Source organism: Oncorhynchus mykiss, chromosome 2 (assembly GCF_057628025.1).
Source record: "Oncorhynchus mykiss isolate SJ-2025 chromosome 2, ASM5762802v1, whole genome shotgun sequence".
In the NCBI taxonomy this organism is placed as follows: domain Eukaryota; kingdom Metazoa; phylum Chordata; class Actinopteri; order Salmoniformes; family Salmonidae; genus Oncorhynchus; species Oncorhynchus mykiss.
Genome location: NC_143023.1, coordinates 74,889,248 through 74,908,329, shown reverse-complemented (window position 1 = coordinate 74,908,329; position 19,082 = coordinate 74,889,248). Strand labels below are relative to the sequence as shown.

The 19,082-nt window shown below is 40.8% G+C and overlaps 2 protein-coding genes across 2 annotated transcripts in view; one reads left to right on the top strand and one right to left on the bottom strand.

Annotated features, from left to right (window-relative positions):
• Window positions 1-19,082, top strand: part of LOC110496093 (metabotropic glutamate receptor 3) — a 918,426-nt gene that overhangs the window by 516,109 nt on the left and 383,235 nt on the right. The window lies entirely within an intron of this gene.
• The window catches only part of LOC110496116 (semaphorin-3ab), a 64,670-nt gene continuing 52,002 nt past the window's right edge, over window positions 6,415-19,082 (bottom strand). The window contains exons 7-17 of the mRNA XM_021571821.3: window positions 14,886-15,028; window positions 13,884-13,998; window positions 13,642-13,711; window positions 13,323-13,467; window positions 12,942-13,161; window positions 12,759-12,850; window positions 12,587-12,628; window positions 11,734-11,891; window positions 10,848-10,915; window positions 10,595-10,734; window positions 6,415-10,336 (exon numbers count right to left, since the gene is read on the bottom strand). Of these exons, the coding sequence (XP_021427496.3) occupies window positions 9,797-10,336; window positions 10,595-10,734; window positions 10,848-10,915; window positions 11,734-11,891; window positions 12,587-12,628; window positions 12,759-12,850; window positions 12,942-13,161; window positions 13,323-13,467; window positions 13,642-13,711; window positions 13,884-13,998; window positions 14,886-15,028 (1,733 nt within the window). The 3' untranslated portion in view covers window positions 6,415-9,796. The remainder of the gene's footprint in view (window positions 10,337-10,594; window positions 10,735-10,847; window positions 10,916-11,733; window positions 11,892-12,586; window positions 12,629-12,758; window positions 12,851-12,941; window positions 13,162-13,322; window positions 13,468-13,641; window positions 13,712-13,883; window positions 13,999-14,885; window positions 15,029-19,082) is intronic.

Sequence of the window (19,082 nt, the reverse complement as noted above, 5' to 3'; positions counted from 1 at the left end):
CAGAGAGATAGGTAGGAGCAAGCCCATGTAATGCTTTGTAGGTTAGCAGTAAAACCTTGAAATCAGCCCTTGCTTTGACAGGAAGCCAGTGTAGAGAGGCTAGCACTGGAGTAATATGATCAAATTTTTTGGTTCTAGTCAGGATTCTAGCAGCCGTATTTAGCACTAACTGAAGTTTATTTAACCCTGTGACCCATAGATAGACAGGCTAGAAGTGTTTTAACAATTACATTTGTTTTGTTAGCCTTGCATGCAATTGCCCCTCCCTGTGTCACACAGCAATCTCCCATTCCCTCTGTCACAAGGGGATTTATGGCTGATTTAAGATGAAATTGTCAACCCTGTTACGGTCAAAGTTGTTACGGTCAACCCTGTTACTTTATTTGGCACCTATTACGCACTTACAATATATATGTATATATTTTTTATTTAACCTCTTGATATGGGAAAACATGTTTTTGTTAAGTTGAAGATGTACACGTCATGACAGAATGTTAAAATATAATGTTTTTGTCCCACACAAAGTTACACTACCTAAAAAGTATTGATTTCAGGGAAAGACCCACATCACTGACTAACAGGTCCAAGCATCCGTGAGACCTCTAACGTAATTGGATCCTTTATACCCACAAGTCTTCATTGTTGTTCCGAATAAAGTATTCAACTAGGTTTGAGACAGGCGCCAGTGTCTGACCAGTTTATAGTAGAGTCTGGTATGATGCATATGAGTGTGAGACTGTTGTGTTTCCTGTAAATCTGTAAAACTCCAGGTATTGTTTTTCTCTGTGTTTGTCTGGCAACTGGCAACTTATACCAAACATCGTCAAAACATCAACTCTGATTGTGTGAGTAGAGCTCTGAAAATAATCTGGTTTTCACTCACAATTATAGTAAAAGTGCTGTTTATGGCAAATGGAAAACTGTTTGTCAAAATGGAAGACTACACATTTTTACGGCAGCTTAAGATTCTGTTCTATTCTGTATCTGACATATTTATTTGTCTTGTGATTCAACATTAGTTGGTAGCCACCAAATACGTAGTTTATCTTTAGCAAAAAAATGTTTTACAGACAGAAGTTAAAAACAAGATGGAGCTCAGACTCCTTTGTCTTTTCAACTGTAGCTCAAACTGCACAGTCTTTGTTCAACTAACTTAATATTTTATCATAAGAATGTCATTATTTCTGACAATAGATAACTTTTTTTTGACAATACCACACGTCGACACCCTAGTTTTGCACTAACACAGCAGTCTGAAACTCCTGGTTTGCAGGTCACACCTGCAAGTCTCTTTGTAATGGCTTGCAAAGTGTTCTATAATTTGTATTGGAATCCTGCTGAAGTTTTGATGTCCAACAATACCCTCAATGCACATTCCACGCTCAAATGTTCCAAACCCTCTTCACATCGGGGAGCCATTTCCAGAGCGTTGTCAGCCATTGCGAACATGGAGGAGATCTTGGAAATTATGGATCAAATTCGTTAAAATTACTAAATGACATTCACAGAATTTAAAAACTACAGCAATGCGCTTGTGAGAAAAAATTTAGAAAATTTGAAAACGAGTATTTCAACATAGTATAACCACTGCAAAGCTGATGCTAGCAAGGTAGCCTCTTCCATAGACTTAACTGGTTAGCTAGCTTACATCAGAGCCTGGTTAATATCATAGACTGGATCTAACATTGCTTTTCAGAGAAATAGGTCTATGTACTTTACAATATGAATGTTCGCTAAGGTGTATATTTGGTTGGCTTTCCTATATAGCAAGCTGAGATCTCATTCCTCAAGTTGAACCAATGTTTTGAAAATCTTATCCTAAGCAGTGCTTTTTCCCTGCACCGTTTCCCTGCACTGTTTCCCTGCACCGTTTCCCTGCACCGTTTCATTTGTCATTTATAGGCTCTATATTTACCTGATTATTCCCTGACATTGTCCATGTTTTTTACAGCTCTCCATTTATACATCCATAAACTGATTACTCATTTATTCTCCCTTCCTTCGATGTATTCCATATTGTCCACCACTTTACCAGACAGTAGCAAACAACTAATAGAAACAGTACTACTTTTTCAAATGGGTAGTAGACATTTAAAGAAAACTAATGAGAATGTTTCAGCATTTATAAAGTAACAAAACATAATCTTTGCTAACATTTTGAAAGCCATCATAAAATAATCCAAGTGACTTGTGACTGAATATGTGTTTTATAATTTTTTTTTAAAAACAACATTATATTACTGATCTCCTAAATTATTCACACCTATAAAAAAGTTGGAAACAAAATTAACAAAATGTATCCTTTATTTATTTTAGAAGATGCAACAATTGTTCATGAAGCAAAGATTGGACAACTTGGTGAAGGTTTGGTAGAGAGAAACTAATTTCCTCCCCCTCCTTCATCCGTGGTGCTCGTTCAACACAGCTTTTGGAGAGTCCTGTGAATATCAACAGTCATGAACATGTCATTCTGAACAGTTGTTGGTCTTCCTAATTGATCCAATTTAAACTAATGTTAGTAATCAGTCTGTGTTGGTAATTCGGATTTAAAAAAAAAAGGTATTGTGTAGTGGAGCTGCATACGTTTTGCTCTCCACTTTCTGTAGGATCAAGTTTTGAAGTCAGTGGAATTAGAGTATGATAGCTAAAGAGATGGAGAAAACACCTGTCTCCAGATTACATCTTCAAACTAAGTGCAACCGTGGTATGGCATTCCTGACAGGGAGACGGGTCCATCATGCATGATGACGTATACAGGTAATATTGTCTAGCGTTAGCTAGCTACATTTTCAGATATTACACATTTTGAATTTTGACAGAAAGTGGTTTGATTTCAAGCTAAAGTGTACTGTTAACTAGCTAGCTAACGTTAGCTGGTTGGCTCCCTAGATGACATTATTATTCATTTCCTAGAGCTGTTTGCTTTTGTAGTTAGAGCCTAATGTTAGCTAGCTAACACTGAACCTGGTTGGTTAGCTCCCAGCACTGTGGCATTGTTGGCACTATTCATTGTTGTTTAACTAGCTAATGTTAGCTGGCCGGCCAAATTCAACATCCGTTGAATATGGCCGGTGTCAGTAAACGTCTGCAAAAAAGCGTCATTAAATTGTTGCCAGCAGAACTTGTTAGGCTGTTTTCATGTTATCCAGAGGTAAACAAATCATCTGCCAGAGCGTCAAGTGTGCGCTCCGAGAGCGAAACGAGATGGGTGGGGCTAAAGCTTAAGAGGGTGTGAATGATGCTGAATGGGTGCAGACAAAGAAGACCTTTTCACTAGATTTCAAAACATTCAAAGGCTATTTTCTCAAAAGTGTGTTTACAAGTTGATCAACTTTCAAAGCAGAATTACTTCCCCATTGTTCCTCAAATGCAGTGTATGATATACCATCTTGTAGCTCTACTTTTATCCAATGTAAAAAACACCATTTAAAATTTTGCTACGTAAGACCGAATCCAGGTGGTGAGTCACAAATGATAAATACCTAGACTATTTGCTCTGTTACACAACTTAATAGCAACCATAAGTTACAGGCTAGCCAGACATCTCTTATGCTAGCTAGCTACCAGCCATGTTATTTAAATGAAAAAGAAGCTAGCTAGCTAGTGTCAGTTTTGCAGCGATAATGCTGTGGAAACACTCGTGAAAAGATTTTACTCAAGTTTTCTCATCAATGTCTTGCTGTAGCTTACAAATTATGCAAATGTCATTTAACAATTTCAACAAATTTGATCCATATTTAGCCACATCTCCTTCCTCCCTGAGTTAGCGCAACATCGCGATGGGCTCGAAGTCAAACCGAAGTCAAACGGAAATGAAACCCATGTGAAGAGGAATGGAATGTGGGCGGTGCTAGAATGCATTAAGCGTATTGGAACTTTTGATAAAATAAAATAAAATAAAATTGTATTTGTCACATGCGCCGAATACGACAAGTATAGACCTTACCGTGAAATGCTTACTTAGAAGCTCTTAACCGACAATACAGTTCAAGAAGAGTTAAGAAAATATTTACCAAATAAACTAAAGTAAAAAACAATAAAAAGTAAAACAATAAAATAACAATAACGAGGCTATTTACAGGAGGTACCAGTACCAAATCATTGTGCGGGGGTACAGGTTAGTCGAGGTAATCTGTACATGTGGGTAGGGGTGAAGTGGCTATACATAGATCACCTGCAATCTGCAGTTTGAATGACTGCCAATATAGCGAAGATTAAAAAAGGAGACTAAATAAACCATCTCATTAACGAGTTAAATAAATTCAACCACTTACAGATTGGATTAGTTTAGAAAAAAGTTATGTTATTTATCTTCATGTAGTATAAGATCAATTAATGAGTGTGCATGCAGAAACATAGATATTAAAACAAACTATTCTAAAAAGCAACCTGTAACAAAGCATGCTGGGAAATATGATAATGAGAGAGTCTCTGAGAGAGTTAACGGATGTTGATTCCACTGTGATTCAAATAACACTTCATTTATTCACTACAGGTGGCATCAATTTCAATCCCACTGGTGTTAACCCAATATAATCAACACTCAGATATTACATTCAGAACAATTTCTACCTCAACACGAGATTTTAACACCCGCAAATATGCTGTGTTCGTCTCTCTCATTCTCTTACCCATCTGGTTGGTAGCATAGAACGACAGTGAAGTAAAGCAGATCACTTGGAAGTGGGAACTGAGGTAATGAACCCAGACCAAAGCATAGTCCAGCCCTAGAGGTTTACTGCCAATCCTAAAACACACTTATACACTGCTACTGCCAAGGTTAAAACACAACGTCAGTGTTAGTGCTAACACTCAAACAGGTTCCTCTCCTCTACTAGTGATGTTCTGACACATTGAGCATACTGCCAACTCAGGGGGTTCAAAATAACAGAGTACACACCCAGACTATTTAGAGAGCATGAGGATTGCTCCGAGGCATTACTCATGATCAAGTCAATCCACAAGTCTGCAGAATTCGATTTTTCAGTAAATCACTTCAACTGTGTCAGTATTGACTCAATGAGACAGGGCAGCGACACAACCCTACAAGCCTTTGATGAGCGACAAAAAGAGAAAGAAAGAATGAACGAATGAAAGAAAGAAAGAAAGTACCATTGCCACATGCAAGGTTTATTTCAAATAATGTTATTGTAGTTGTTGTAATGTGATAAATGTTCTGAGGGGTCATTCTCTAGGTGTAAACAACAGACATGTTGAGGTTCAAGGGGAAGGTGTGAAAGTGGGCAGTAGGCCCCTCTAACTTTACTAAACTTTGCTTTCAAGTGACCCTTGTCACTATGCATATGGTCTATGCATGGAATCTGAAGTCAACTGTAACTGGCATCTGCATGTGTAGTACCCACCAATGGCTATATGAATATAGATAAAGACCTCTGGGTCAATAGGTTGTCAATAAACACACATGGGTGTATATATCACAGAGAATGGAATCTTCGCTTTTTGCTTTTGGAATTTTCCATTGACCCACTGTATAAACATCACCCATTTCACAAGCTGCGACCCCTAACTAACCAGCTGAGAACCACCAATGGTCCCCATCCCTCCGTGTGTGTGTGTGTGTGTGTGTGTGTGTGTGAGGAGTGTTGAATCAGTGGTGTGGTTACCAAAGTGACAAGATTACTTTACATTTTTACTCTTATTCATATTGCCAATTGGTAATTGATTTTGTGATTTCTTACTGAAGTTACTTCTTAATAATCAACAGTAAAGGGGAAGTGTATTTCTCCCTGTGTCTGTCTCTCATTCTGTCCCTCCTATCAGTTCTTTGTGAGTATTGTGGTGTCCCCTGGAGGTGAGGGATGGGACGACAGGTCTATCCAATCAGACTGATGATGTGACTGATGCATGATGACAAAGGTCTGCTCTGCCAGAGGGGGGCAGTCATGTACCACAAGACAGACAGTGATGTTCCAATGCAAAGGCATGTCAGCTATGTCAAACAACCATATCATCAACCTGCAGAGATTTATTTTTGTTGAATTTCAGCGTAGGACCAGATGATTAATCGTCAAACATCAATTATACTTTTCAGTGCTTGTAATTTATAATACTTATCTAATCCTGATGGTTAATGGGCTGTGTGCTCATAACTAAATGTATAAAAACAACTACATTTTGGCACCAAGAGGTCTATAGCTTTAGCGCATGGAAGTTCATTGTGTTTGAATTAAATGTATAACTCTATAAATATGGTTTATTTACAATTTACAATACCGCAATTGTATTAAAACTATTGTATCACCCTTGACAACCAGATCTCTCATCTCATGGAGTTGATATTTTATATAGATTAATGTGCCCAAGTCCACCGTGGGCTTCAGTCATATGACATAGTAACATTGTGGCAGTGTAGAGTAACAATCTCAGATATCACAAATAACACATGACAATAAGAACAGGCTTTAGGAAGATGTTTTTATTAGAACAGTAGAATACATCATCGTCATTATCGTCGTCATCATCATCATCATACCAAACACAGTCTTTACAGCAGCAGCAGTTTACTCCCTCAATTACACTCAGCAGCCCTGCCAGTGGTTGAAGTGGGACGGAGATGAATGGTACAGAGAATCAGCACCTTTTATACTGTAGAATACCGGCTCTAAAATAGGACCTGGTATGGCACTTTAAGAACTGATCCCGATACAGAGACAGACCCTCTGTACTGCTTCACTATGTGAGCCCACTAGCACCTGTTGTAAGAGGTCTGGACTCTGTAGGCAGTATGTCACTGGTTCAAACTCTGCTTAGGCTGTTCCACCTGGATCTCAACATCCACACTGATACAGATAATTGGGAGATCATGTATACTCTTGCTACCTGTCCATGTGTACTGATCCATGTTGCGTTGTTGTGTTTGATGAGAATTACATTTTAATATACTTTATATTTACTGTAACTATGTGTGATTGACAGATCTGTATAGATGTTTGCATCCAAAGTGATTTCCAGCCCAGATAAACAAGAGTATCTCTGAGTGCCAGTGGAATACACCAGAGTACTTAATTTATGCCGTACTTCCAGTAACTCGTTCTGTGTGTCTTTACACCTCAGTAACAGGTAAATGTGTGTTGCCTCTAAGCTAAGAGCAGACCATCACAAACAACATTAAACAATGCATCGTTATAAGAAACAAAAGTAGACTAGAATGGCATTCACATGCAATTAGTATACAGTGGCATACTGTTGGACCATGGGATTGACTCTTCAATGTTTATGTTATGTTCACAGGTGTGTACATTCCAGATTCTCTGTCTGTCTCTGTATGTCTCACTGTGTTGAGATATTTCAAAAGGAAACATCTCCTGACGTACATAAGAAACACATGTCAGAAAAAAACATCTCCTGATGTACATACTCTCAGAGTAATGTAGTGATTCAAGGAAAGATACATAGAACAGATATACTCCTGGACAATAACAAAATACATGTGTGTATTGCTGGAAGTGTAAGATATGCTTGAAAGTACATTTGCAGGCTGACATGGGCAAACAGACATAGACAGATGGTACAGTAGTGGTATGCTAAATATTGTAATAGAACCCTGCATGCTCCATACAACACCAGTGGTGTTTTTTTTTAAGAGTGGAAAGTATTTGCTCTGTTAGTTGGTCCTGTTTGCCAGCATGTACATGTCACATGTAGGTGTTATCGTAAAGTAACAGTTACAGGCATATTGACATGTTACACAATGGTTTCTCAAATAGATAAACTTATATCATATCATTTTTCACAGTGTAGATATACTGTATATCAATATATATGTACAGTGCCTTCAGAAAGTATTCATACCCTTTGACTTTTTCCACATTTTGTCGTGTTACATCCTGAATGTAAAATAGATTACATTTAGATTGTGTGTCAGTGGACTACACACAGTACCACATAATGTCAAAGTGGAATTATGTTTTTAGACATTTTTACAAACAATTTTTGAATGACTACCTCATCTCTGTACCCCACACATACAGATAATTGTAAGGTCTCTCGGTCGAGCAGTGAATTTCAAACACCACAGATTCAACCACAAAGACAGGGGAGGTTTTCTATTGGTAGAAGGATACAAAAAAAACAGACATTGAATGTCCCTTTGAGCATGGTGAAGTTATTAATTACACTTTGGATGGTGTATCAATACACCCAGCCGCTGAGAAGATACAGGAGTCCTTCCTAACTCAGTTGCCAGAGAGGAAGGAAACTGCTCAATGATTTCACCATGAGGCTAATTGTGACTTTTAAATAGAAAATAAGGAAGCCTGTACAGAATAAAAATATTCCTAAACATGCATCCTGTTTGCAATAAGGCACTAAAGTAAACTGAAAAAAATGTGGCAAAGAAATTAACTTTATGTCCGGAATACAAAGCATTATGTTTGTGGCAAATTCAACAACACATCACTGAGTACCACTCTTGATATTTTCAAACATGGTGGTGGCTGCATCATGTTACGTGTATGCTTGTATTTATGTATTTCATTTTCAATAAAATCACAAGAAATTAAAAATACATGTTTTCACTTTGTCATTTTGGGGTTTTGTGTGTTGATGGGTTTTAAAATATTGATTTAATCCATTTTCAATTAAGGCTATAACACAGCAAAATGTGGAGTATGTCAAGGAGCATGAATACTGAAGGCACTGTATGTGGTGAAAACAAGTTTTGTTTGCAAATTGATTCAATCAAACAATGTGACATAGTTGATGCAGCGACATGTTAAAGTTTTAGTTAAGATGGGATGCAGTGGTTGGACTGAAACATAACATAAAGAAAATAAAGTCAACTTCCACTATGTAACAAATACTTATACAGGGCTCTGAGCCAATCAAAAAGATACACGTTTAAATAAAACATGAAAACATTTGTGCCTTGGAAGAGCTTATCTATACACTTAACACAGTGACTTTCAGAATCATGTTGGATACTTTATCTACCTACTGCTTTCGGGAAAAACCAAATCACCTTCTGTTAAATACATTTGTTTATGGGGAAACAACATCATGTAACAAGATAACCGCAAACCATTCCCTTTAGTATGAGGATGTCAAAGCACATTTACATGTTGGATTTAAGTTAGAATAACATAATTAGTTGTAAATCCATGGCTACTCTGAAGTATCTTGCAGTGCTCAGTCATCCTCCTCTCTCCTTAGGACTCTTCAATTCTCATAGAATCCAATCAACATCAAAGTGTTGTGCTTTACATGACCTGTATGTAGTTATGTCCTTGTGATACACACGAGGTCCGTCCCTGCTCCGTCATTTCATCAAACACTATCATCCCTTGTTCCAAGATAGTGGTTGTTAGGAGAAGCTAACTACTATATCTGGGTGGACAACAATGACGAGACACGACTAACAAACAAAGCTACACTACAGCGGAGACAGAGCCATGTTTTCAATAAGTTATTCTGCAGTACGTGGAGTCCAGTCCACATGTAGGCTAACACTGTCCCTCCATGGTGCTGGGGCTACAGAGGCCAGCTGAGATTATAGAAGAGTACTGTATCACCTGGTGTCCTGTAACATCCTTTGTCTCTGTGCCGTGTCACTGTAAACATGGGTGGCCACGCAGCCTACACGCACAGACCAGGGCGGGATATTGCCTTTGTTTCCAGTTGAGATTCTCTGTACAAAGTCAGTGTGGAACGAGTCTTTATCTCTGTAAGGAGAGATGAGGCAGGGGAGGAGGTTCAGGGGGGATCTGAGGATGAGGACAGTGTACATGGATTAGGGGTTGGGGGTCAGGCGGGGTCATGGGATTTAGTCGGTGCGAGGTCAGACGCTGCGGGGGGCTCTCTCCAGTTCATGGGTCCGACGGTTGCGGCCCTTCTGCCTCTCCTGCAGGTGTTTCCACTTGGCCGCAAGCCCATGGGCGTTCACGTGGGTGTGAGCGTGCACAAGGCCCTGCTGCTGCTGGTGTAGCTGGACCTGTTGGGCTAGGTGTGCTTTCTGCCTCCTCTGCTTCTTTTCCCTCTTCCACACCTGCTCACAGAACTCATCCACGCTGTTCAGGGTCGGGTGGTTCACTAATGACAGGAAGTCACGGTACCATAGCTTCTGATTGGATGATTCCCGGGCTGTGGGCGTGTCCCAGGAGGTGGTGTGTGTGGCAGCGGTGTGTGTGGCAGTTTCGTCATCACGGTGAATGAGCTCGTCGAGGCGTTCAGTGTCGATGACTTCCAGGGTGACCCTTAGGAGCGTCTGCATGAAGCCGTGTTCTACAGCCTGGCACACATAAGTCCCAGAATCCTTTTTGTTCAATATGCGGATCAGCAGGCCCTGCTCCGTACGGACAAAACGATCCTCTGCTTTGATCTGCACAGAGAGGAGTAATAGAACAATGTTTGCTTCACTTGACTTACATTTTATCTAGCATACTAAGATAAACAACACCACATTTGAGATCCATATGTTCAATATTATTTGTAGATCTGCAGCTCAGACACAGTACCTAGTATCTGTAATACAGTATGCAGTCATTTATGTAATGCACTGAACAGTGTACCGGTCATTTGATGGACATCATGATTGAAATGCTGTGTTATGTGTAAGGACTAGTGTACGGTTTCATACGTCTTGTCTCCTGTCGTCGTTGACTTGTTGGTACTGCCAGTAGGTGAGTGCTCTCTGGGACTTGGGGCTACACTCCAGGAATGTACTGCTGTTCTCCACTGCATACACTGTCTTATCCAGCACCGTGGGCTGCACATTATCTACAGGGACACACACACAGATCATACTGTGAACACAACGTGAACTCAGCACCATTATAATGTGAAGGGAAGAGAGGAATCTTCCATGAGGAGGTTTATTTGTGAATACATACCATGATGCTGCAGGTCTGAACACTGGGTTAAAGGGTCTCCATTCCTGATGTCCTGTCTCCTTGTCCTCCTGCAAAAAGACACGTCAAGAGTCAGTTTGCAAGTATGCACGTGCATGTGTGTGGTTTTGGATGTGCTGTACTTGTGGTTGTGAGCCAGCCAGGCAGATTAGCTAACACCAGTGAGCTTCATTCCACTGTAGACCGGCTTAGTTCTAATTACAGGGTGGCTGAGGAATCCAATCAATCAGTCACTCATAGCTATTTTACACAGCCTGACTAACACAGTTACTCTCAGCCAAGGATACAGAGGGGATGGATTCGAAACACACACATGTATTGTAAACAATGACTGAATAAACAATGGAATATCCAGAGTGAGAAACAGAACAGAGATTTATTCATTGAGAAAGAACAAGTGTCTTCTCTCACATATCTTCCCTTCCCCACAGGGCTGTTCTCTCTGAGAGTATCAGAGTATTCAGAGTCTAAAATATGTAGAAATATGAGACCTTCAGGCTAAAGCTCAAATCAATAACCCAATGGAGGCTTTATGCGTGGGTGGGAGGCTACAGTGCACACACACACACACACACACACACAAACAGCGCACCCTCCTCCCGTGAACAGCTAGAACTTCTAACACTCTATTTCACCCTGCACTCACCCAGACAGTCTGCCTGCAGATATGACTAACATTAGTTCTCATTGCAGTAAACACAGCTCAGGGTATGTTTCTGTGTCTCAGGGAGAAATGTGACCTGGCTACCTTCAGGGCTAACAGATCTGATTTTCTGTACACAATGTACTCATTATTTACAGTCTTTGAATGGGATAAATAGTGCTTGAATGTCCACTATGCGATGAGTGTGTGTGTGTATGTGTGTACCTCTTGGCCATGGGAAAGTATCGTGAGCACTCGGTCCCATCCCAGGCACAGTAAGGGTCTCTAGCTAGACAGCACTCAGCACACGCCTTCCCGTACACCTCACAGCGATGCAAAGGCATCTGGGATATGCCCAGCTCTGAGCCTAGGTACAACTGTTGCTGTGGAAACAGAACAGGAAACATTCTAAATACCTGATACCATATTTTTTGCATTATGCAAATGTAAAATGGTTTAGAAAGGTTCTCAGTGCCTGGTACAGTACAGTAAAAAAAGGCCTCGTCATATTGTTACAGGTGAAGGTTTCTACAGCACAGTATTTCTACCATTGTATTATCACAAGAGATCTGTTGGTTGACATCCATCTTAGACAGTCAGCATCATTTTAACGTCTTCTAACAAGTGTTTATTTTGTCCTTATACAGTCCTCAGGCTAGGTGTTACCGATGACGTTGACAGGTCACATCAAGTCTGTACTAAGAATACAATTCATTTTTATAAATAGCATAGATACAATTTAGTTAAATTCTTCTTCTATAGTCGTGTCCCTCTCTTCTGCAGCTTGTGTGTACAGTAAGTGGGGGATTTAAACACTGTTTTGTGTTGATGAAAGCTGACTATTAGTGGGATACACTCACCTAGAAGCACCACTACTTCATTACATATGAATATAGCTGACTCTGCCTTTCAGAAATATGACGTATCTCTGTTTAGAGAGTGGATCTGTATTACATGGGCTGTGTTAAGTGTCTGTAGCTTCATTAAGGCCATGATTCTATAATGTAGGACTTTCTAGTACACCCATTCCTTTTCCTGTTCTCTTCGTGTCATGAGGAATATGATCAGCATTGGTTACCTGCTTCGTGGAGAGTTCCATCGCTGTAATAGCAGTTGGCTCCTAGGACAAAATACAGGAGAAATGTCCCAAATGTTACAAACCCATATTTTGATAAAGTAATAATTGTGATGTTGTTTCAGCTGTATGACTTTAACATAAACATGATCTGATAGCAGTAGGAGTGACCTACCCTGAACACAGTCATCTCCTCCAGTAGAACCTCTTCCAGGTCATGCCAGGACCCTCTGGGGATGGACACCACCTTCAGCACTTTACCCATGTCTACAACGCAGAAACAACAGACACACATTCTTAGTGTGTGTGTGTGTACATGTGTGCGTGTGTGTGCATGTGTGTGTGTGAGTGTGTGTACCTGTGCCTATGAACATGACGTCATACTGTCCGTCCTCAGCCTCCACTTTGTCCACCACTATCTGTGTGAACTGGTAGTCCGTGTCCGTCTTGACTATGATTGGTCGGTTGTTGATGGGATAGATGGGGTTAAACATCGCTGGGTGTCCTCTCGCAAATGTTATGACATCATCAGGCAAGTCCTTTGTTGAATCAAATCCTCCGAATGTCTTGCTGGGGCACTGTGGATGAAAAAACATCCATTACTATGTGGATCCTTTCCTTCATGTATTCCACTAGTTTACAATTCAAAATGTTATAAAGGTGGTATGTATGCCTTATGTATAGCCCCTTTATGTAAAGTGTGTCCCTCCCCCACCCAAAGACCCCATCATGCCCTCACCGTGCCAGGTCGTGGGTACGGTACCCTTCCGGGGAAGGGAACCCACTGATAGTTAGGGCCGTCCCTGTGGGCATAGGGACCTAGAAACACCCTTCTGATGTCTGCCATGCTGTACAAACACACTGCTGAGCCCTTGAAGATGTTACTGAGGGACAGAGAGAGAGATAGAGAGAGAGAGAGAGAGAGAGAGAGAGAGAGAGAGAGAGAGAGAGAGAGAGAGAGAGAGAGAATCAATTAGAGATACACATCTACTACAACAATCTTCTGCAGGATCCATTCAGGATCCACCTGTAGACAGGTGGCTGACTGAAGTAAGTACCTGGATGTAGTGAACACTGCATATATGGTGGGGTTCTTGGGATCCTTAGCGCTCATCAGAAACACATCCTCTGAGAACAAAAACAACCAAAAGAAGAGTTAGTGTCAGGAATAAACAGAATACAATAGACTGGTATACATGTGATATTTGTTTGCCCAAAACACACTCTCACACACCATAGCCCCCTTTTCCAGCCACACAGACACACAACATGCAACACAAAGGCTAATGTAAACACTCACGTAGTTCGTCAAAGTGTGTGTCTATGCCATTGAGTCCAGGTACAGAACACACCAGTCTGGCCTTCAGGAAAGTTGTCCACTTATTCACCAAACTCCTGTGGCCTCCAAAGTCATTCTGTTAGAGGAAACACACCAGAGTCCAAATATTTACTACATCCCCCACAAAACAATACTGCAATACAGTAACTGCATTTTGTTATGTTAACTATGATTGACACCTGAAAAGACAACAATGGCTTAATGCAGCTGTCTTGCAGATTCTCATAATACGTTATCAAAATAAAAAGTGACTTTGTTTTTCTGCACACATCGACAGAATACAGGCTCCCAGTGATTGTTGACGGTCTATTAAGACCGACGCCCCAAATATGCTCAGCCTAAATTGATATGGCATTATAAATAATGAATGTATTGTGTTGAGTAGAGAAAAGCAGATACCTCACATACTGAGAGATCAGGCTGGGAGGGTGTGTGCGTGTCTGTGTCTGTGTGTGTAATTGTGTGTGTTGGGCAGGCTAAAGGGTGACAGAGGAGACACCAGTCTCTGCCAATACCAGCCATCATCCTACACTCAGAAAAAAAGGTTCAATCTAGAAGATGTTGGCTGTCCCCATAGGAGAACCCTTTGAATAACCATTTCAGGATCCAGGTATATAACACCTTTGGGTTATACCCAAAATGGTTGCACCTGGAACCAATAAGGGTTCTCCTACGTGGACAGCTGAAGAACCATTTTGTAACAGTACCACCATTGTTATTTACTCTCTCTCTCTCTCTGGCTCCAGTGTCATTTTTAAACCACCTCTCTCTCTCAGGTTTTCCTCAATAAGAGAACCACACCAAGCACAACAAACCTAAATATTACCTGAGAGGAGAGAGGTAACTGGTTAGGAAAGCATCCATTATGGAAATCACTGTCATTCATCAACTCTGTTTGAGATAGAGGGAGCTGTTTTAGTCTGAGGTGTCTGAATGTGTTTGTGTTCTGAATGTGTACAGTACCTTGCAGAGCTGTCCGATGCGTGCGTGTGTAGCCTTCCCTGCGTGTTCCCCATCCATAGCGTTCTCTCTGAAGAACAGATAGATCTTGTCGTCCTCGGGGTTGTCACTCTCTGGGATCAGATAGACACTCACAAACCTGGGATCTACACAAAAATATATAATATTTAAGAAATTATGAAATGGGAATCAGAAACTTCTTCCCCAGTAAAACGCATAGTGGGCCAATTGCAACCATCGGAAGCCACCAGATTATCATCAGCTGATTTATCGTTATTAAACCATCAATACATGCTAACATCACCCGCACAGCTGATCTCAATTGCAACCAACATTTGGCCGAAATTAACCGTTCCCTGACGTGGATGTCAAGGTTATCTTTTAGTCTTGATTGCAGCCAATATTTTTCAAGACCATTTCGCCCTCTGGTTGGTGTTACAGTATCATCGGAACAACTTAGTCCTACTTTATGAGCAGACTAAGGGCGATTTAAGGGAGAAATCTATTAAGGGCGTGTTAAGGGAATTTTTTATCAATGATGACTAATTATGTATACATTTCAATCAGGACTGACTAGTCCAAATGCTATTATGTACTGTACATATATGAATTTTCTCTCTTGCTCCCATTCCCAATTGTATATAATATAGTTAGGAGTTTAGTAACAATGACGGTCTGTTCCTTTGTACAAATGAATGAACTATCTCCAGATGGCAGGGACGGACTATCTCCAGACTGTCTAGAATGCTGATTTACAATGACTGACCTTGGCTTCAGGCGAGGAGGGAAGGCTCGAGAACTATAGGGCCTCTCTACTAGTGTCATGAAGAGATAGTACATTTAGAAAACGCTGACGTCGTAATTTTCAGTTTATAACCTGTGGAAAAATGTGTATGTACCAGTACTCTCTTGAATTAAACGCTGTTACCTGACTTTTAAGACCGGGGCTCTGTCCATTCTTATAAAAATACTGGGTCTTATAATCCCTTTAGAATGCATTGACAGAGTATTGAATTCTGATTGGGAAAAATACAGAGGAATTTAGAATTCCTCTAACAATTGGTCCTTCGAGCCGGATCTAAATACCCCTCCCTGTTATCTGGAGGTAGTACGCCGAAAAGCGTGCACGGACGGGTTCTGACCCGTTTGCTAAAAAAAGACCTGGCCTCCGAATTGAGGTTAAATTACAGGCCTGTGTATTACCACAGAATACAGGATAGGTGACAGATTCAAACGAACAGTGCTTTTCCCAGTCGGCATCAGGTCAGTAGCCTTTATTCACGGATTTGAGTTCTTTGATTGATGTTCAAAGATTTTCAAAGATTTTCAGAATTCATCAATAATGGGAGCTTTGCAATTCCCACAGGGTTTTGTATGACCAACATACACTGGGTTTTGTATAACCAATATACACTGAAGCAGGTTCGAAAATAACCTGTGGTAATGTGCACTACCGTAAATAAACTAAACTTAATCATGAGAGGCACACCCGCCCGAGATTAAGACGGGATATTAAATAGGTGCTGGGGGATAGGATGGTGATCTTGTACAAATACTGGGCGTGGGGAGACAGGAAGGGAATGCGCAAGATAACTGGATTGGTCATTTGAATTGTGGCAGTATTGATCATCGTTCCGATTCAACTAATACTACTGAAATATCCAAATAAGGAGGAGAGGGTACCTAAATCTAAAGAAATTAGATAAAAGCCAAATCTATAGACAGGAAAGTTCCATGCGCGAGGGAAGTCTAACAATTAGTGGCGTGAGATAACGATTATTAGCACGCCAAAATGTTCAGTTTTTGATTTGTTAAAAAAGTTTGAAATATCCAATAACTGTCGTTCCACTTCATGATTGTGTCCCACTTGTTGTTGATTCTTCACAAAAAAATACAGTTTTATATCTTTATGTTTGAAGCCTGAAATGTGGCAAAAGGTCGCAAAGTTCAAGGGGGCCGAATACTTTCGCAAGGCACTGTAAGTGATTAAATACCATAGCTAAGTAACGTTAAGAATTGTTTAGAAATTCCTCAAAAGAAGTGTCGGAAACTAGCGGGAGATGGTAGCGGGAGAGCCAGGTAACAAAGGGGGATGGGTAAATTGTGTTCTAGGATAGGAGGTGACCTACGTGATAATTAACTAATAAAACATCTAAACAATTATTAGCTAATAATCAGATAGAACAAATGAGAAACTGTTTGTTAACCAAGCCTGTATGTCCAGGATTTTATGCATTACAGGTGAACTACAGGTGAAGTCACTCAATCCAGTCCCAGAGGCTTGTTGGGGGGACCATACCAAGGACTCCTGGTGACAGCTAGCTGAAAGAGCTACCCGGATTCATATTGCACGGCGGGAGGGTAAGACACGACGACACTGTCGAACAATAAACAGTGTTCGAGAGGAGAACTGGAATTAACAGAATTCCGGGGGCCATCTCTCGAATGAAAAAACCCTCCCTGTCTTTTCATCCCTGTTGTTGTTCATAGAAGTGAAGATGTGTCTGGCTCTTGCTAAGTGATGTGTTCTCGGGGAGAGGGTGGGGCTTCACATGGAAGCTGTTCGTCTGAACTGTTTTATTGTGGGTGACATATTCCTGATACAGCACGTCCTACTTAAGTAATTTGACCCATGGTTTAGACGATGAGGATTTTGTTCCAAAAAAAGCATAAGAGATCCCTAGATCTGGGTAGACAGGAAGTTAGAGTAGAGGTTGGGAAGGATCTCCCAATGGAGTTTTATGTAGACCAAAATGGAGTCTCTAACTACATGACAGTCTAGGACTCTGAGCCATTATGGCATATATCGGTGCAGGTTCCCATATTGATTGTGGACACAGGTCATAGCTCATTTGGAGAGAGAGGGCTATATGAATCCACTCACCCAGTATGGAAGAAGGTAGAGTAGAGTGAAGATGAGAGTTTTTGATTGTAATCAGGAGAGAGGGATGTATTGCATAAAGATACGCTTAACCCTTCAAACAGAAATGAAGGAGGATCTAGGGTTGTGGTATGGATATGACCAGGTCTTGGTCGACACCCTAGTACGGTTCTGGGTCGAGGAGTTTAGGCCGGTATGGTAAAACTGTTCACGAAAGCAGGAATGCCAGATAATTACAGTTGTATTGATTTGCACTATTTAAATCCCCAGGTTCCTCCCTTTACAGTGACCGGAGGAGATTATTACCGTTTGGCCCGGTACAGTACTCTTGGGAAATGATGTCAGGGTGAGGTTTTACCAACAGATTGGACAGGATTATGCTCCATTGTATGCCTTTCACACTCATTCAACACCAAGACATGAAGTATAGCCAAAAGGGAGAAAAGAGCTATTCCATCCGGGTCTCTTATTGACTAAGTATACATTGATAACATTGGGGTTCCAAGGGGGGTGCCAGATGAGTCAAAGCAAGAAATCAGATCCTAGCAGGATTAGAGTTAAGCATTTCCGGGGGGTCTACTCTCAATAAGAACGTGGACTGGATTAATTATATTTATGATAATCAACAGCACTTTAACAAGAATACCAGAGATGCTATTAAAGGTTTTGCAGAACAGACTGAAGCAACCAGCTGGATGGCTTGGCAGAATAGAATTGCATTAGATATGTTAATGGCTGAAAAGGGAGAAGTATGCGTGATTATCAGGACCATGTTTGTGCTTACATCCCAAATAACACAGCTCCGGACGAATCAGTGCCCGAAGCCTCAGCTGGTTTGACCACCCTGGCTCACGGTTTGGCAGAAAACTCTGGGGTGGATACTTCTCTGACTGATTGGGTTTGATAGTACGTTTGGAAAATGGAAAAATCACATGATCACTGTGTTATGGGCTACATTCACCTGTGTGACTGTTTTAGTTTTAGGGGGCTGTTGTCTAATTCCCTGTGTATGAGGCCTCATTTCCAGGACTCTGGAGAAATCTATGACAATAGATGGTGCGGTATGGGCCGATTCCAGGTTCTGACCCGTGGAGGACTGAATTCATGTCTACAGAACAAGTGGACGAATCTGGATCTTTTATTTGTGGGGAATTTATATTTGATGAGACCATTTGATGTTTAGGGAGGCTAGGTTGTATCCCATCTCAATATTAGACTGTTTTTTTAATGAAGATTGTAACGAAAATCCTGATAAGAAGAGTTATGATGTAGACCTGAGAAACAGTTATGGCGAATGCAAGTGTTGGGTTATGTTTAGG